The following is a 15,700-nucleotide window of genomic DNA, read 5'->3' on the forward strand; positions in this document are numbered from 1 at the left end:
GGATGGGTGATTATTGGTGCATATACACCTGGGCATGAGAAGAAAGATCATGAGAGGCAAGTGTTTTAGGAGCAGCTGAACGAGTGTGTTAGTGGTTTTGATATACGAGACTGGGTTGTAGGGATTGGTGATTTGAATGCAAAGATGAGTAATGTGGCAGTTGAGGGAATAATTGGTATACATGGGGTGTTCAGTGTTGTAAATGGAAATGGTGAAGAACTTGTAGATTTATATGCTGAAAAAGGACTGGTGATTAGGAATACCTGGTTTCAAAAGAGAGATATACATAAGTATACATATGTAAGTAGGAGAGATGACCAGAAAGCGTTATTGGATTACGTGTTAATTGATAGGCGCGCGAAAGAGAGACTTTTGGATGTTAATGTGCTGAGAGATGCAACTGGAGGGATGTCTGATCATTATCTTGTGGAGGCGAAGGTGAAGATTTGTAGAGGTTGTCAGAAAAGAAGAGAGAGTGTTTGGGTGAAGAGAGTGGTGAGAGTAAGTGAGCTTGGGAAGGAGACTTGTGTGAGGAAGTACCAGGAGAGACTGAGTACAGAATGGAAAAAGGTGAGAACAAAGGATGTAAGGGGAGTAGGGGGGGGGGGGATGGGATGTATATAGGGAAGCAGAAATGGCTTGTGCAAAAGATGCTTGTGGCATGAGAAGCGTGGGATGTGGACAGATTAGAAAGGGTAGTAAGTGGTGAGATGAAGAAGTAAGATTATTAGTGAAAGAGAAGAGAGAGGCATTTGGACGATTTTTGCAGGGAAATAATGCAAATGAGTGGGAGATGTATAAAAGAAAGAGGCAGGAGGTCAAGAGAAAGGTGCACGAGGTGAAAAAGAGGGCTAATGAGAGATGGGGTGAGAGAGTATCATTAAATTGTAGGGAGAATAGAAAGATGTTTTGGAAGGAGGTAGATAAAATGTGTAAGACAAGGGAACAAATGGGAACTTCAGTGAACGGGGCGATAACAAGTAGTGGTGATGTGATAAGGAGATGGAGTGAGTATTTTGAAGGTTTGTCGAATGTATTTGATGATACAGTGGCAGATATAGGGTGTTTTGGTTGAGGTGGTGTGCAAAGTGAGAGGGTTAGAGAGGATGATTTAGTAAACAGAGAAGAGGTAGTGAAAGCTTTGCGGAAGATGAAAGCCGGCAAGGCAGCGGGTTTGGATGGCATTGCAGTGGAATTTATTAAAAAAGGGGGTGACTGTATTGTTGACTGGTTGGTAAGGTTATTTAATGTATGTATGATTCATGGTGAGGTGCCTGAGGATTGGCGGAATTCTTGCATAGTGCCATTGTACAAAGGCAAAAGGGACAAAGGTGAGTGCTCAAATTACAGACGTATAAGTTTGAGTATTCCTGGTAAATTATATGGGAGGGTAATCATTGAGAGGGTGAGGGCATGTACAGAGCATCAGATTGGGGAAGAGCTGTGTGGTTTCAGAAGTGGTAGAGGATGTGTAGATCAGGTGTTTGCAATGAAGAATGTATGTGAGAAATACTTAGAAAAGCAAATGGATATGTATGTAGCATTTATGGATCTGGAGAAGGCATATGATAGAGTTGATAGAGATGCTCTGTGGACAGTATTAAGAATATATGGTGTGGGAGGCAAGTCGTTAGAAGCAGTGAAAAGTTTTTACCGAGGATGTAAGGCATGTGTACGTTTAGGAAGAGAGGAAAGTGATTGGTTTTCAGTGAATGTTGGTTTGCGGCAGGGGTGTGTGATGTCTCCATGATTGTTTAATTTGTTTATGGTTGGGGTCTTTAGGGAGGTGAATGCAAGAGTTTGGGAAAGAGGGGCAAGTATGTAGTCTGTTGGTGATGAGAGAGCTTGGGAAGAGAGTCAGTTGTTGTTCGCTGATGATACAGCGCTGGTGGTTGATTCGTGTGAGAAACTGCAGAAACTGGTGACTGAGTTTGATAAAGTGTGTGAAAGAAGAAAGCTGAGAGTAAATGTGAATAAGAGCAATGTTATTAGGTACAGTAGGGTTGAGGGACAAGTCAATTGGGAGGTAAGTTTGAATGGAGAAAAGCTGGAGGAAGTAAAGTGTTTTAGATATCTGGGAGTGGATCTGGCAGCATAAGTGAATCATAGGGTGAGGGAGGGGGCAAAAGTTCTGTGAGCATTGAAGAATGTATGGAAGTCAAGAACATTATCTCGGAAAGCAAATATGGGTACGTTTGAAGGAATAGTGCTTCCAACAATGTTATATGGTTGCAAGGCATAGGCTATAGATAGAGTTGTGCAGAGGAGGGTGGATGTGCTAGAAATGAGATGTTTGAGGACAGTATGTGGTGTGAGGTGGTTTGATCGAGTAAGTAATAATAGGGTAAGAGAGATGTGTGGTAATAAAAAGAGTGTGGTTGAGAGAGCAGAAGAGGGTGTTTTGAAATGGTTTTGTCACATGGAGAGAATGAGTGAGGAAAGATTGACCAAGAGGATATATGTGTCGGAGGTGGAGGGAACGAGGAGATGTGGGAGATCAAATTGGAGGTGGAAAGATGGAGTGAAAAAGATTTTGAATGATCGGGGCCTGAACGTGCAGGAGGGTGAAAGGCGTGCAAGGAATAGAGTGAATTGGAACGATGTGGTATACTGGGGTCGACGTGCTGTCAGTGGATTGAACCAGGGCATGTGAAGCGTCTGGGGTAAACCATGGAAAGTTCTGTGGGGCTTGGATGTGGTAAGGGAGCTCTGGTTTCAGTGCGTTATTACATGACAGCTAGAAACTGAGTGTGAACGAATGTGGCCTTTGTTGTCTTTTCCTAGCGCTACCTCGCACACATGGGGGGGAGGGGGTTTTTATTTCATGCATGGTGGGTTGGCGATGGGAATGAATAAAGGAAGACAGTATGAATTATGTACATGTGTATATATGTATATGTCTGTGTGTGCATATATATGTATACGTTGAAATGTATAGGTATGTATATTTGCGTGTGTGGACTTGTATGTATATACATGTGTATGTTGGAGGGTTGGGCCATTCTTTCATCTGTTTCCTTGTGCTACCTCGCTAACGCGGGAGACAGCAACAAAGCAAAATAGATAAAATAAAAACATGCACAGACTTATACATATATGCACATGTACATTGTCATACTTGCTGCCTTCATCCATTTCTGTCGCCACCCCGCCACACATGAAACAGCACCCCCTTCCCACATGTGCATGTCAGGTAGTGCAAGGAACAGACAACAAAGGCCACATTCATTCACACTCAGTCTCTAGCTTTCTCGTGTAATGCACTGAAACCACAGCTCCCTTTACACATCCAGTCCCCACAGAACTTTCCATGGTTTGCACCAGATGCTTCACATGCCCTGGATTAGTCCATTGACAGCACATCAATCCTGGTATACAACATCATTCCATTTCACTCTATGTCTTGCACGCCTCTCACCCTCTTGTATGTTCAGGTCCCAATCGCTCAAAATCTTTTTCACTCCATCCTTCCACCTCCAGTTTGGTCTCCCACTTCTCCTCGTTCCGTCCACCTCTGACACATATATCCTCTTTGTCAATCTTCCCTCTCTCATTTTCTCCATGTTACCAAACCATTTCAATACACCCTCTTCTACTCTCTCAACCACACTCTTTTTATTACCACACATCTCTCTTACCCTTTCATTACTTACTCGATCAAACCACCTCACACCACATACTGTCCTCAAACATTTCATTTCCAACTTATCCACCCTCCTCCGCACAACCTTATCTACAGCCCATGCCTTGCAACCATATAACATTGTTGGAACCACTATTAATTCAAACATACCCATTTTTGCTCTCCGAGATAACATTCTCACCTTCCACACATTCTTCAACGCTCCCAGAAGCTTTGTCCCCTCCCCCACCCTGTGACTCACCTCCGCTTCCATGGCTCCATCCACTGCTAAGTCCACTCCCAGATATTGAAAACACTTCACTTCTTCCAGTTTTTCCCATTAAAATTTACCTCCCAATTGACTTGTCCCTCAACCCAGCTGAACCTAATAACCTTGCTCTTATTCACATTTACTCTCAGCTTTCTCCTGTCACACGCTTTATCAAAATCAGTCACCAGCTTCAGTAGTTTCTCTCCCAAATCAGCCACCAGCACTGTATCATCAGCTAACAACAACTAGCTCACTTACCAAACCCTCTCAGTGACAGCTTTCACCTCCCTAACCATCCCATCCATAAAGAAATTAAACAGCCATTGAGACATCACACACCCCTGCCACAAACCGACATTCATTGCTTCTAGCAACTTACATCCCACACCATATACTCTTAATATATTCCACAAAGCATTTCTATCAACTCTATCGTATGCCTTCTCCAGATCCATAAACGCTACATACAAATCCATCTGTTTTTCTTAGTATTTCTCTCATACATTCTTCAAAACAAACACCTGATCCGCACATCCTTTACCACTTCTGAAACCACACTACTCTTCCCCAATCTGATGCTCTGTACATGCCTTTACCCTCTCAATCAATACATTCCCATTTAATTTCCCTGGAACACTCAAGAAGATTATACCTCTGTAATTTGAACACTCACGTTTATTCCCTTTGCCTTTGTACAATGGCACTTTGCATGCATTCCACTAATCCTCAGGCACTTCTTCATGAACCATACATATATTGAATAGCCTTACCAACCCATCAACAACACAGTCACCCACTCTTTTAATAAATTCCACTGCAATACCATCCAAACCCGCCACCTTGCCGGCTTTCATCTTCCGCAAAGCTTTCACTACCTCTTCTCACATTACCAAACCATTGTCTCGGACCCCTCTCACTTCGCACATCACTTCGACCAAAACAGACTATATCTGCCACTCTATCATGAAACACATTCAACAAACGTTCAAAATACTCACTCCATCTCCTTCTCACTTCACCACAACTTGTTATTACCTCCCCATTAGCCCCCTTCACCGATGTTCCCATTTGTTCTGTCTTTCGCACTTTATTTACCTACTTCTAAAACATCTTTTTATTCTCCCTAAAACTTAATGATACTCTCACCCAACTCTCATTTGCTCTCTTTTTCACCTATTGCATCTTTGTCTTACCTCCTGCCTCTTTCTTTTATACATCTCCCAGTCATTTGCACTACTTACCTACAAAAATTGTCCAAATGCCTATTTTTCTCTTTCACTAGCAATCATACTTCATCCCACCACTCACTACCCTTTATAGTCTGCACACCTCCCTACCTCTTTCATTCTACAAGCATCTTTTGTACAAGCCATCACTGCTTCCCTAGATACATCCCATTCCTCCCCCACTCCCCTTGCATCATTTGCTCCCACCTTTTTCCATTTTGCACTTAATCTCTCCTGGTACTTCCTCACACAAGTCTTCTTTCCAAGCTCACTTACTCACTTTGTTATTATCATTATTATTATAATTATCGCTGGGGACAGGGGAGAAAGAATACTTCCCACTCAATCCTCACGTGTCATAGAAGGCGACTAAAAGGGACGGCAGCGGGGGGTTAGAAACCCTCCCCTCCTTGTATTTTAACTTTCTGAAAGGGGAAACAGAAGGAGTGAAGCGGGGAGTGCTCATCCTCCTCAAAGGCTCAGATTGGGGTGTCTTAATGTGTGTGGATGTAACCAAGATGAGAAAAAAGGAGATAGGTAGTATGTTTGAGGACAGGAACCTGGATGTTTTGGCTCTTAGTGAAACGAAGCTTAAGGGTAAAGGGGAAGAGTGGTTCGGGAATGTCTTGGGAGTAAAGTCAGGGGTTAGTGAGAGGACAAGAGCACGGGAAGGAGTAGCACTACTCCTGAAACAGGAGTGGTGAGAGTATGTGATAAAGTTTAAGAAAGTAAACTCTAGATTGATATGTGTTAAACTGACAGTGGATAGAGAGAGATGGGGGATTATTGGTGCATGTGCACATGGGCATAAAAAGAAAGATCATGAGAGGCAAGTGTTTTAGGAGCAGGTAAATGAGTGTGTTAGTAGTTTTGATGCACGAGACCGGGTTATAGTGATAGGTGATTTGAATGCAAAGATGAGTAATGTGGCAGTTGAGGGAATAATTGGTGTACATGGGGTGTTCAGTGTTGTAAATGGAAATGGTGAAGAGCTTGTAGATTTATGTGCTGAAACGGGACTGGTGATTGGGAATACCTGGTTTAAAAAGAGAGATATACATAAGTAAACGTATGTAAGTAGCAGAGATGGCCAGAGAGCCTTATTGGATTATGTGTTGATTCATAGGCGCAAAAGAGAGATGTTAATGTGCTGAGAGGTACAACTGGAGGGATGTCTGATCATTATCTTGTGGAGGAAAAGGTGAAGATTTGTAGAGGTTTATAGAAAAGAAGAGAGAATGATGGGGTGAAGAGAGTGGTGAGAGTAAGTGAGCTTAGGAAGGAAACTTGTGTGAGGAAGTACCAGAAGAAATTGAGTACACAATGTAAAAAGATGAAAACAAAGGAGGTAAAGGGAGTGGGGGAGGAATGGGATGTATTTAGGGAATCAGTGATGGCTTGCTCAAAAGATGCTTGTGGTATGAGAAGTGTGGGAGGTGGGCAGATTAGAGAGGGTAGTGAGTGGTCGGATGAAGAAGTAAGATTGTTAGTGAAAGAGAACAGAGAGGCATTTGGACGATTTTTGCAGGGAAAAAATGGAAATGGCTGGGAGATGTATAAAAGAAAGAGGCAGGAGGTCAAGAGAAAGGTGCAAGAGGTGAAAAAGAGGGCAAATGAGAGTTGGAGTGAGAGAGTATCATTGAATTTTAGGGAGAATAAAAAGATGTTTTGGAAGGAAGTAAATAAAGTGCATGAGACAAGGGAACAAATGGGAACATCTGTGAAGGGGGCTAATGGGGATGTGATAATAGGAAGTGGTGATGTGAGAAGGTGATGGAGTGAGTATTTTGAAGGTTTGTTGAATCTTTTTGATGATAGAGTGGCAGGTATAGGGTGTTTTGGTTGAGGTGTTGTGCAAAGTGAGAGGGTTAGGGAGAATGATTTGGTAAACAGAGAAGAAGCAGTAGGATCTTTGCAGAAGATGAAAGCCGGCAAGGCAGTGGGTTTGGATGGTATTACAGTGGAATTATGAAAAAAGAGGGTGACTGTGTTGTTGACTGGTTGGTAAGGTTATTTGATGTATGTATGACTCATGGTGAGGTGCCTTAGGATTGGCGGAATGCCTGCATAGTGCCATTGTACAAAGGCAAAGGGGATAAAAGTGAGTGCTCAAATTACAGAGGGATAAGTTTGTTGAGTATTCCTGGGAAATTGTATGGGAGGGTAATGATTGAGAGGGTGATGGAATGTACAGAGCATCAGTTTGGGGAAGAGCAGTGTGGTTTCAGAAGTGGCAGAGGATGTGTGGATCAGGTGTTTGCTTTGAAGAATGTATGTCAGAAATACTTAGATAAGGAAATGGATTGTATGTAGCATTTATGGATATGGAGAAGGCATATGATAGAGTTGATAGAGATGCTCTGTGGAAGGTATTAAGAATATATGGTGTGGGAGGGAAGTTGTTAGAAACAAACAGCGAAAAGTTTTTATCGAGGATGTAAGGCATGTGTATGTGTAGGAAGAGAGGAAAGTGATTGGTTCTCAGTGAATGTTGGTTTGCGGCAGGGGTCCATGATGTCTCCATGATTGTTTAATTTGTTTATGGATGGGGTTGTTAGGGAGGTGAATGCAAGTTTTGGAAAGAGGGGCAAGTATGCATTCTGTTGTGGATGAGATCGCTCAAAATCTTTTTCACTCCATCTTTCCACCTCCAGTTTGTTCTCCCACTTCTCGTCTTCTCCACATCTTACACATATATCCTCTCTGTCAATCTTTCCTCACTCATTCTTTCCATGTGACAAAATCATTTCAAAACACCCTCTTCTGCTCTCTCAACCACACTCTTTATATTACCACACATCTCTCTTACTCTTTCATTACTTACTCGATCAAACCACCTCACACCACATTTTGTCCTCAAACATCTCATTTCCAGCACATCCACCCTCCTCTGCACAACTCTATAGCCCTCTGCACAACTCTATAGCCCACGCCTCACAACCATATAACATTGTTGGAACCACTATTCCTTCAAACATACCAATTTTTTTGCTTTCCGAGATAACGTTCTTGACTTCCACACATTTTTCAACGCTCCCAAAACTTTTGCCCCCTCCCCCACCTCATGATTCACTTCTGCTTCCATGGTTCCATCCCCTGTCAAATCCACTCCCAGATATTTGAAATACTTCACTTCCTCCAGTTTTTCTCCATTCAAACTTACCTCCCAATTAACTTGTCCCTCAACCCTAGTGTACCTAATAACCTTGCTCTTATTCACATTTACTCTCAGCTTTCTTCTTTCTCACACTTTACCTATTTCAGTCACCAGCTTCTACAGTTTCTCACCCGAATCAGCCACCAGCGCTGTATCATCAGTGAGCAACAACTGACTCACTTCCCAAGCTCTCTCATCCACAACAGACTGCATTCTTGCCCCTTTTTCCAAAATTCTTACATTCACCTCCCTAACAACCCCAACCATAAACAAATTAAACAACCATGGAGACATCACGCAACCCTGCTGCAAACCAACATTCACTGAGAACCAATCACTTTCCTCTCTTCCTACTCTTACACATGCCTTACATCCTCGATAAAAACTGTTCACTTCTAACAAATTGCCTCCCCCACCATATATTCTTAAGACCTTCCACAGGGCATCTCTATCAACTCTATCATATACCTTCTCCAGATCCAGAAATACTACATACAAATCCATTTGCTTTTCTAAGTATTTCTCACATACATTCTTCAAAGCAATTCCTGATCCACATATCCTCTACCTTTTCTGAAACCACACTGCTCTTCCCCATTCTGATGCTCTGTACATGCCTTCACCCTCTCAATCAATACCCTCCCATATAATTTCCCAGGAATACTCAACAAACTTATACCTCTGTAATTTGAGCTCTCACTTTTATCCCCTTTGCCTTTGTACAATGGCACTATGCAAGCATTCCACCAATTCTCAGGCACCTCACCATGAGTCATACATACATTAAATAACCTTACCAACTAGTCAACAATACAGTCACCCCGTTTTAATAAATTCCACTGCAATACCATCCAAACCTGCTGCCTTGCCGGCTTTCATCTTCCACAAATCATTCTCCCTAACCCTTTTTTTTTTTTTTTTTGCACACCACCTCGACTGAAACTCCCTATATCTGCCACTCTATCAAATACATTCAACAAACCTTCAAAATACTCACTCCATCTCCCTCTCACATCACCACTACTTGTTATTACCTCTCCATTAGCCCCCTTCACTGATGTTCCCATTTGTTCCCTTGTCTTATGCACTCTATTTACCTCTTTCCAAAACATCTTTTTATTCTCTCTAAAATTTAATGATAATCTGTCACCCCACTCTCATTTTCCCTCTTTTTCACCTCTTGCACCTTTCTCTTGACCTCATGCCTCTTTCTTTTATACATCTCCTAGTCATTTGCATTATTTCCCTGCAAAAGTTGTCCAAATCCCTCTCTTTTCTCTTTCACTAATAATCTTACTTCTTCATCCCACCACTCACTTCCCTTTCTAATCTACCCACCTTCCACACTTCTTTTGCCACAAGCATCTTTTACGCAAGCCTTCACTGCTTCCCTAAATACATTCCATTCCTCCCCCACTCCCTTTACATCCTTTGTTCTCACCTTTTTCCATTCTGTACTGAGTCTCTCCTGGTACTTCCTCATACAAGTCTCCTTCCCAAGCTCACTTACTCTCACCACTCTCTTCACCCCAACATTCTCTCTTCCTTTCTGAAAACCTCTACAAATCTTCACCTTCGCCTCCACAAGATAATGATCAGACATCCTTCCAGTTGCACATATCAGCACATTAACATCCAAAAGTCTCTCTTTGTCACTGTCTCTTGCTTTAGCAAGGTAACGCAAGGAAACAGACAAAAGAATGGTCCAACCCACCCACATACACATGTATATCCATACATGTCCACACACACATATACATACCTATACATTTCAAAGTGTACATATATGTGCATACACAGACATATACATATATACACATGTACCTAATTCATACTTGCTGCATTTACTCATTCCCGTCGCCACCCCACCATTCATGAAAATGACACCCCCGTCTCCCCACACGCACGTGAGTTATCGCTAGGAAAAGACAACAAAGGCTACATTCGTTCAAACCTAGTTTCTAGCTGAAACCACAGCTCCCTTTCCACATCCAGGCCCCACAAAACTTTCCATGGTCTACCCCAGATGCTTCACATGCCCTGGTTCAATCCATTGACAGCACATCGACCCTGGTATACCACATTGTTCCAATTCACACTATTCCGTGCTCGCCTTTCACCTTCCTGTATGTTCAGGCCCCGGTCACTCAAAGTCTTTTTCACTCCACCCTTCCACCTCCAATTTGGTCTCCTGCTTCTGCTTCTTCCCTCCACCTCTGAAATATATGTCCTTTTTGTCAGTCTTTTCTCATTCATTCTCTCCATGTGTCCAAACCATTTCAACACACCCTCCTCTGCTCTCTCAACCACACTCTTTTTATTACCTCATCTCTTTTACCCCTTAATTACTTACTCGATCAAACCACCTTGCACCACACATTGTCCTCAAACATTTCATATCCAACACATCCACCCTTCTTTGCACTGTCCTATCTATAGCCCATGCCTCGCAAGCATATAACGCTGTTGGAACCACTATTCCTTCAGACATACCCATTTTTGCTCTCTGAGATAACTGTCTCACCTTCCACACATTCTTCAACAATCCCAGAACTATCGCCCCATCCCCACCGTGTGACTCACTTCCACTTGCATTATCCTCCCTAACCACCCTATCCAAAAACAAATTTAACAACCATGGAGACATCATGCACCCCTGCCACAAACTGACGTTTATTGAGAACCAATCACTTTCGTCTCTTCCTACTCTTACACATGCCTTACATCCTTTTTAAAAACTTATCATTGCTTCTAGCAACTTTCCTTCCACACCATATACTTTTATAACCAACACAAAGCATCTTTATCCACCCTATCATATGCCTTCTCCAAATTTATAAAGCTATACAAATCCCTCTGTTTTTCTAAGTATTTCTCACCTACATTCTTCAAAGCAAACACTTGATCCACACATCCTCTACCACTTCTGAAATCTCACTGCTCTTCCCAAATCTAATGCTCTGTACATGCTTTTACTCTCTCAATCAATACCCTTCCATATAATTTCCCAGGAATACTCAAGAAACTTATGCCTGTGTAATTTGAACACCCACATTTATGTTTGAAGGAATAGTGGTTCCAACAATGTTGTATGGTTGCGAGGCGTGGGCTATGGATAGAGTTGTGCGCAGGAGGGTGGATGTACTGGAAATGAGATGTTTGAGGACAATGTGTGGTGTGAGGTGCTTTGATCGAGTAAGTAATGTAAGGGTAAGAGAGATGTGTGGAAATAAAAAGAGCGTGGTTGAGAGAGCAGAAGAGGGTGTTTTGAAATGGTTTGGGCACATGGAGAGAATGAGTGAGGAAAGATTGACCAAGAGGATATATGAGTCAGAGGTGGAGGGAACGAGGAGAAGTGGGAGACCAAATTGGAGGTGGAAAGATGGAGTGAAAATGATTTTGAGTGATCAGGGCCTAAACATGCAGGAGGGTGAAAGGAGGGCAAGGAATAGAGTGAATTGGATCGATGTGGTATACCGGGGTTGACATGCTGTCAGTGGATTGAATCAGGGCATGTGAAGCGTCTGGGGTAAACCATGGAAAGTTGTGTGGGCCTGGATGTGGAAAGGGAGCTGTGGTTTCGGGCATTATTGCATGACAGCTAGAGACTGAGTGTGAACGAATGAGGCCTTTGTTGTCTTTTCCTAGCGCTACCTCGCACACATGAGGGGGGAGGGGGATGGTATTCCATGTGTGGAGAGGTGGCAATGGAAATGTATAAAGGCACACAGTGTGAATTGTGTGCATGGGTATATATGTATGTGTCTGTGTGTGTATATATATGTGTACATTGAGATGTATAGGTATGTATATTTGCGTGTGTGGACGTGTGTGTATATACATGTGTATGGGGGTGGGTTGGGCCATTTCTTTCGTCTGTTTCCTTGCGCTACCTCGCAAACGCGGGAGACAGCGACAAAGCAAAATAAATAAAATAGATAAATACATTTATCCCCTCTGCCTTTTTACAGTGGCACTGTGCATGCATTCCGCCAGTCCTCAGGCCCTTCACCGTGATCCATACATACATTGAATATCCTTACCAACCAATCAACAACACAGTTACCCCCCCTTTTTTAATGAGTTCCACTGCAATACCATCTAAACCCAACCCCTAGCTGGCTTTCATTTTCCGCAAAGCTTTCACTCCCTCTTCTCTGTTCACTAAACCATTCTCCGTGACCCCTCTCACTTCGCACTCCACCATGACCAAAACACCCTATATCTGCCACTCTATTATCAAGCGCATTCAACAGACCTTCAAAATACTCACTCTATCTCCTTCTCCCTTCATCACTACTTGTTATTACCTCCCCATTTGCCCCCTTCACCGATGTTCCCATTTGTTCTCTTGTCTTATGCACTTTATTTACCTCCTTCCCAAACATCTTTTTATCATCCCTGAAATTTAATGATACTCTCTCACTCCACCTCTCATTTGCCCTCTTTTTCACCTCTTGCACCTTTCTCTTTACCTCCTTCCACTTTTTTGTTTTATATTTTCCCACTCATTTGCATTACTTCCCTGCAAAAATTATCCAAATGCCTCCCTCTCCTCTTTCACTAACAATCTTACTTCTTCATCCCACCATTCACTACCCTTTCTAATCTGCCTACCTCCCACCTTTCTTATGCCGCAAGTATCTTTTGCACAAGCCATCACTGCTTCTGTAAATACATCCCATTCCTCCCTGCCCCACTCCCCTTATGTCATTTGCTCTCACCTTTTCCATTCTGCACTCAGTCTCTCTTGGTACTCTCTCACACAAGTCTCCTTTCCAAGTTCACTGACTCTTACCACTCTTCTCCCCAACATTCTCTCTTCATTTCTGAAAACCTCTACAAATCCTCACCTTCGCCTCCACAGGATAGTGATCAGACATTAAGATATTCAATGATAATAATGTTGCTGAAGGCTACATTCACATTATAGAATATAAGCAAGCTGAGGAGTAACATAATATCAGTAAATTGGAGAACTATAAGTTTCTTAGTGCCTAGGTTTGGGGTTAACTCTATGAAATTATTTCTTTGCCAGCGTAAGAGATTTATTTGTGAAAGATGTAGGATACCTTAACTTGGCTCTAATAGAATATATCCTCTCAAACCTGGCATCAGTAAATTCTAGACTGATGCTAGACTGATGCTAAACTGGAATAATGATAGTTTATCTTTGCCATGTTGATCATCTGTTTTTCATAAACTTGTCAATATTCACTTATACTGTCATTTTGCTATGCTTTTCTGTTTGTTGCTGATATGTAAATTTTATAATCATATTTCAGTCTGTTCTTTGTCTTTATTGACTTCCATTTTTCTTCATCTGCTTTCTAAACTATTTTTCTCCACTATTTCCTCCTTTGGTGTTTGCTAAATGGTCTTAATCTCTAATCACATCTCCCAGTACAACTATTTCCATATCTATAGTGATTATCTTTACTTTACTTCTAATATATTTTTATTGTTATGTATTTCAACACTTGTATTTTCCTGATATTGGATGTATAATTCTGAATTTCTCCTATTTCTTACAATCCTGACCATTCGTATAGTAAAAGGAAATTAGGAATAGAATAGGAAGCTGAGGGACTAAAAGAATAAGAAAGAGAAAATGTTTGCCTATCTTATTACCAGGAATTCATACCTAGGCTCAAAACTATAGTAAGTGTATATGTTTTACTGAGTACAGTATCTGAAATAAATCATGTTGTTCTGTGTATTTTCCAGAGAAAAGAGCTTTACATTATTAAACATTTTTCTTTATTTCAGTTACAATCATCGGAGGTGTTATTTTCCTGATATTTGCCCTGTCTGCATTGATAATGGGTCCCTGAAGATATATGCATATAGATCATGCAAAATATAAGGTTGTATGAAATGTGTTCGAGTAGATTCTTCCTGTTGTCAGTGATATGGGCTTCTGTAATTATAAAAGTATTCTTGTACCACATATTTATGCTGTTGAGTCCCATTGATGTATGTGAATTAATTTTACGACTTTCATAACTACATGAAGTTAGTGAATGACTGTGTTGAAAAAAAAGATAGAAATGTGTACATAATAAATTATACAACCCTACAAACCCTTTCATAGGGCTGCTTCATCTTCAACATAGCACTCCAATCAGGAGCAGGGAAATGATTGACTCCATTGGAGGAAGAAGTTCTTAGATGAGATTGTACTTTTTTTACTATTTTTTTTGTCCTTTGAGAGTGATACTGCCTTGCCTAAGGTAACTTTTCAATTGTGGTGTAACCACATGCTGGTGGAGTCCAATACCATTATATATATATATATATATATATATATATATATATATATATATATATATATATATATATATATATATATATATGTATATATATATATATATGATATATATATAGATAGATAGATAGAGAGTGAGAGAAAGAGAGAGAGAGTGTGTATGTATGTTTCTGTCTTTGTGTCTTATGTTTTTAATCACTTAATTTTAATTACCTCTTTTTACAGTACAGAGTGAGTTCTACAACCATGGGGTCCTGTCTCTTAAACTTTCTCCCATCAATCAGGAAACAGAGGAAGAATGACCCATCCACTCATACGCACACACACACACACACACACACTTATATATATATATATATATTTTTTTTTTTTTATACTTTGTCGCTGTCTCCCGCGTTTGCGAGGTAGCGCAAGGAAACAGACGAAAGAAATGGCCCAACCCCCCCCCCCATACACATGTACATACACACGTCCACACACGCAAATATACATACCTACACAGCTTTCCATGGTTTACCCCAGACGCTTCACATGCCTTGATTCAATCCACTGACAGCACGTCAAACCCTGTATACCACATCGCTCCAATTCACTCTATTCCTTGCCCTCCTTTCACCCTCCTGCATGTTCAGGCCCCGATCACACAAAATCTTTTTCACTCCATCTTTCCACCTCCAATTTGGTCTCCCTCTTCTCCTCGTTCCCTCCACCTCCGACACATATATCCTCTTGGTCAATCTTTCCTCACTCATTCTCTCCATGTGCCCAAACCATTTCAAAACACCCTCTTCTGCTCTCTCAACCACGCTCTTTTTATTTCCACACATCTCTCTTACCCTTACGTTACTTACTCGATCAAACCACCTCACACCACACATTGTCCTCAAACATCTCATTTCCAGCACATCCATCCTCCTGCGCACAACTCTATCCATAGCCCACGCCTCGCAACCATACAACATTGTTGGAACCACTATTCCTTCAAACATACCCATTTTTGCTTTCCGAGATAATGTTCTCGACTTCCACACATTTTTCAAGGCTCCCAAAATTTTCGCCCCCTCCCCCACCCTATGATCCACTTCCGCTTCCATGGTTCCATCCGCTGACAGATCCACTCCCAGATATCTAAAACACTTCACTTCCTCCAGTTTTT

At 41.6% G+C, this 15,700-nt stretch overlaps 1 protein-coding gene across 3 annotated transcripts in view; it reads left to right on the forward strand.

Moving 5' to 3' along the window:
* Window positions 1-15,242, forward strand: part of LOC139760419 (putative divalent cation/proton antiporter TMEM165) — a 231,960-nt gene extending 216,718 nt beyond the window's left edge. For 2 of the 3 annotated variants that reach the window (XM_071683600.1, XM_071683601.1), the window contains one exon: window positions 14,046-15,242. In XM_071683600.1, coding sequence (XP_071539701.1) covers window positions 14,046-14,110 — 65 coding nt within the window. In that variant the 3' untranslated portion in view covers window positions 14,111-15,242. The remainder of the gene's footprint in view (window positions 1-14,045) is intronic. The other variant, XM_071683602.1, reaches the window with a different exon arrangement.
* The last annotated feature ends 458 nt before the right edge of the window (window positions 15,243-15,700 follow it).

This window comes from Panulirus ornatus, chromosome 36, assembly GCF_036320965.1.
Source record: "Panulirus ornatus isolate Po-2019 chromosome 36, ASM3632096v1, whole genome shotgun sequence".
NCBI lineage: Eukaryota > Metazoa > Arthropoda > Malacostraca > Decapoda > Palinuridae > Panulirus > Panulirus ornatus.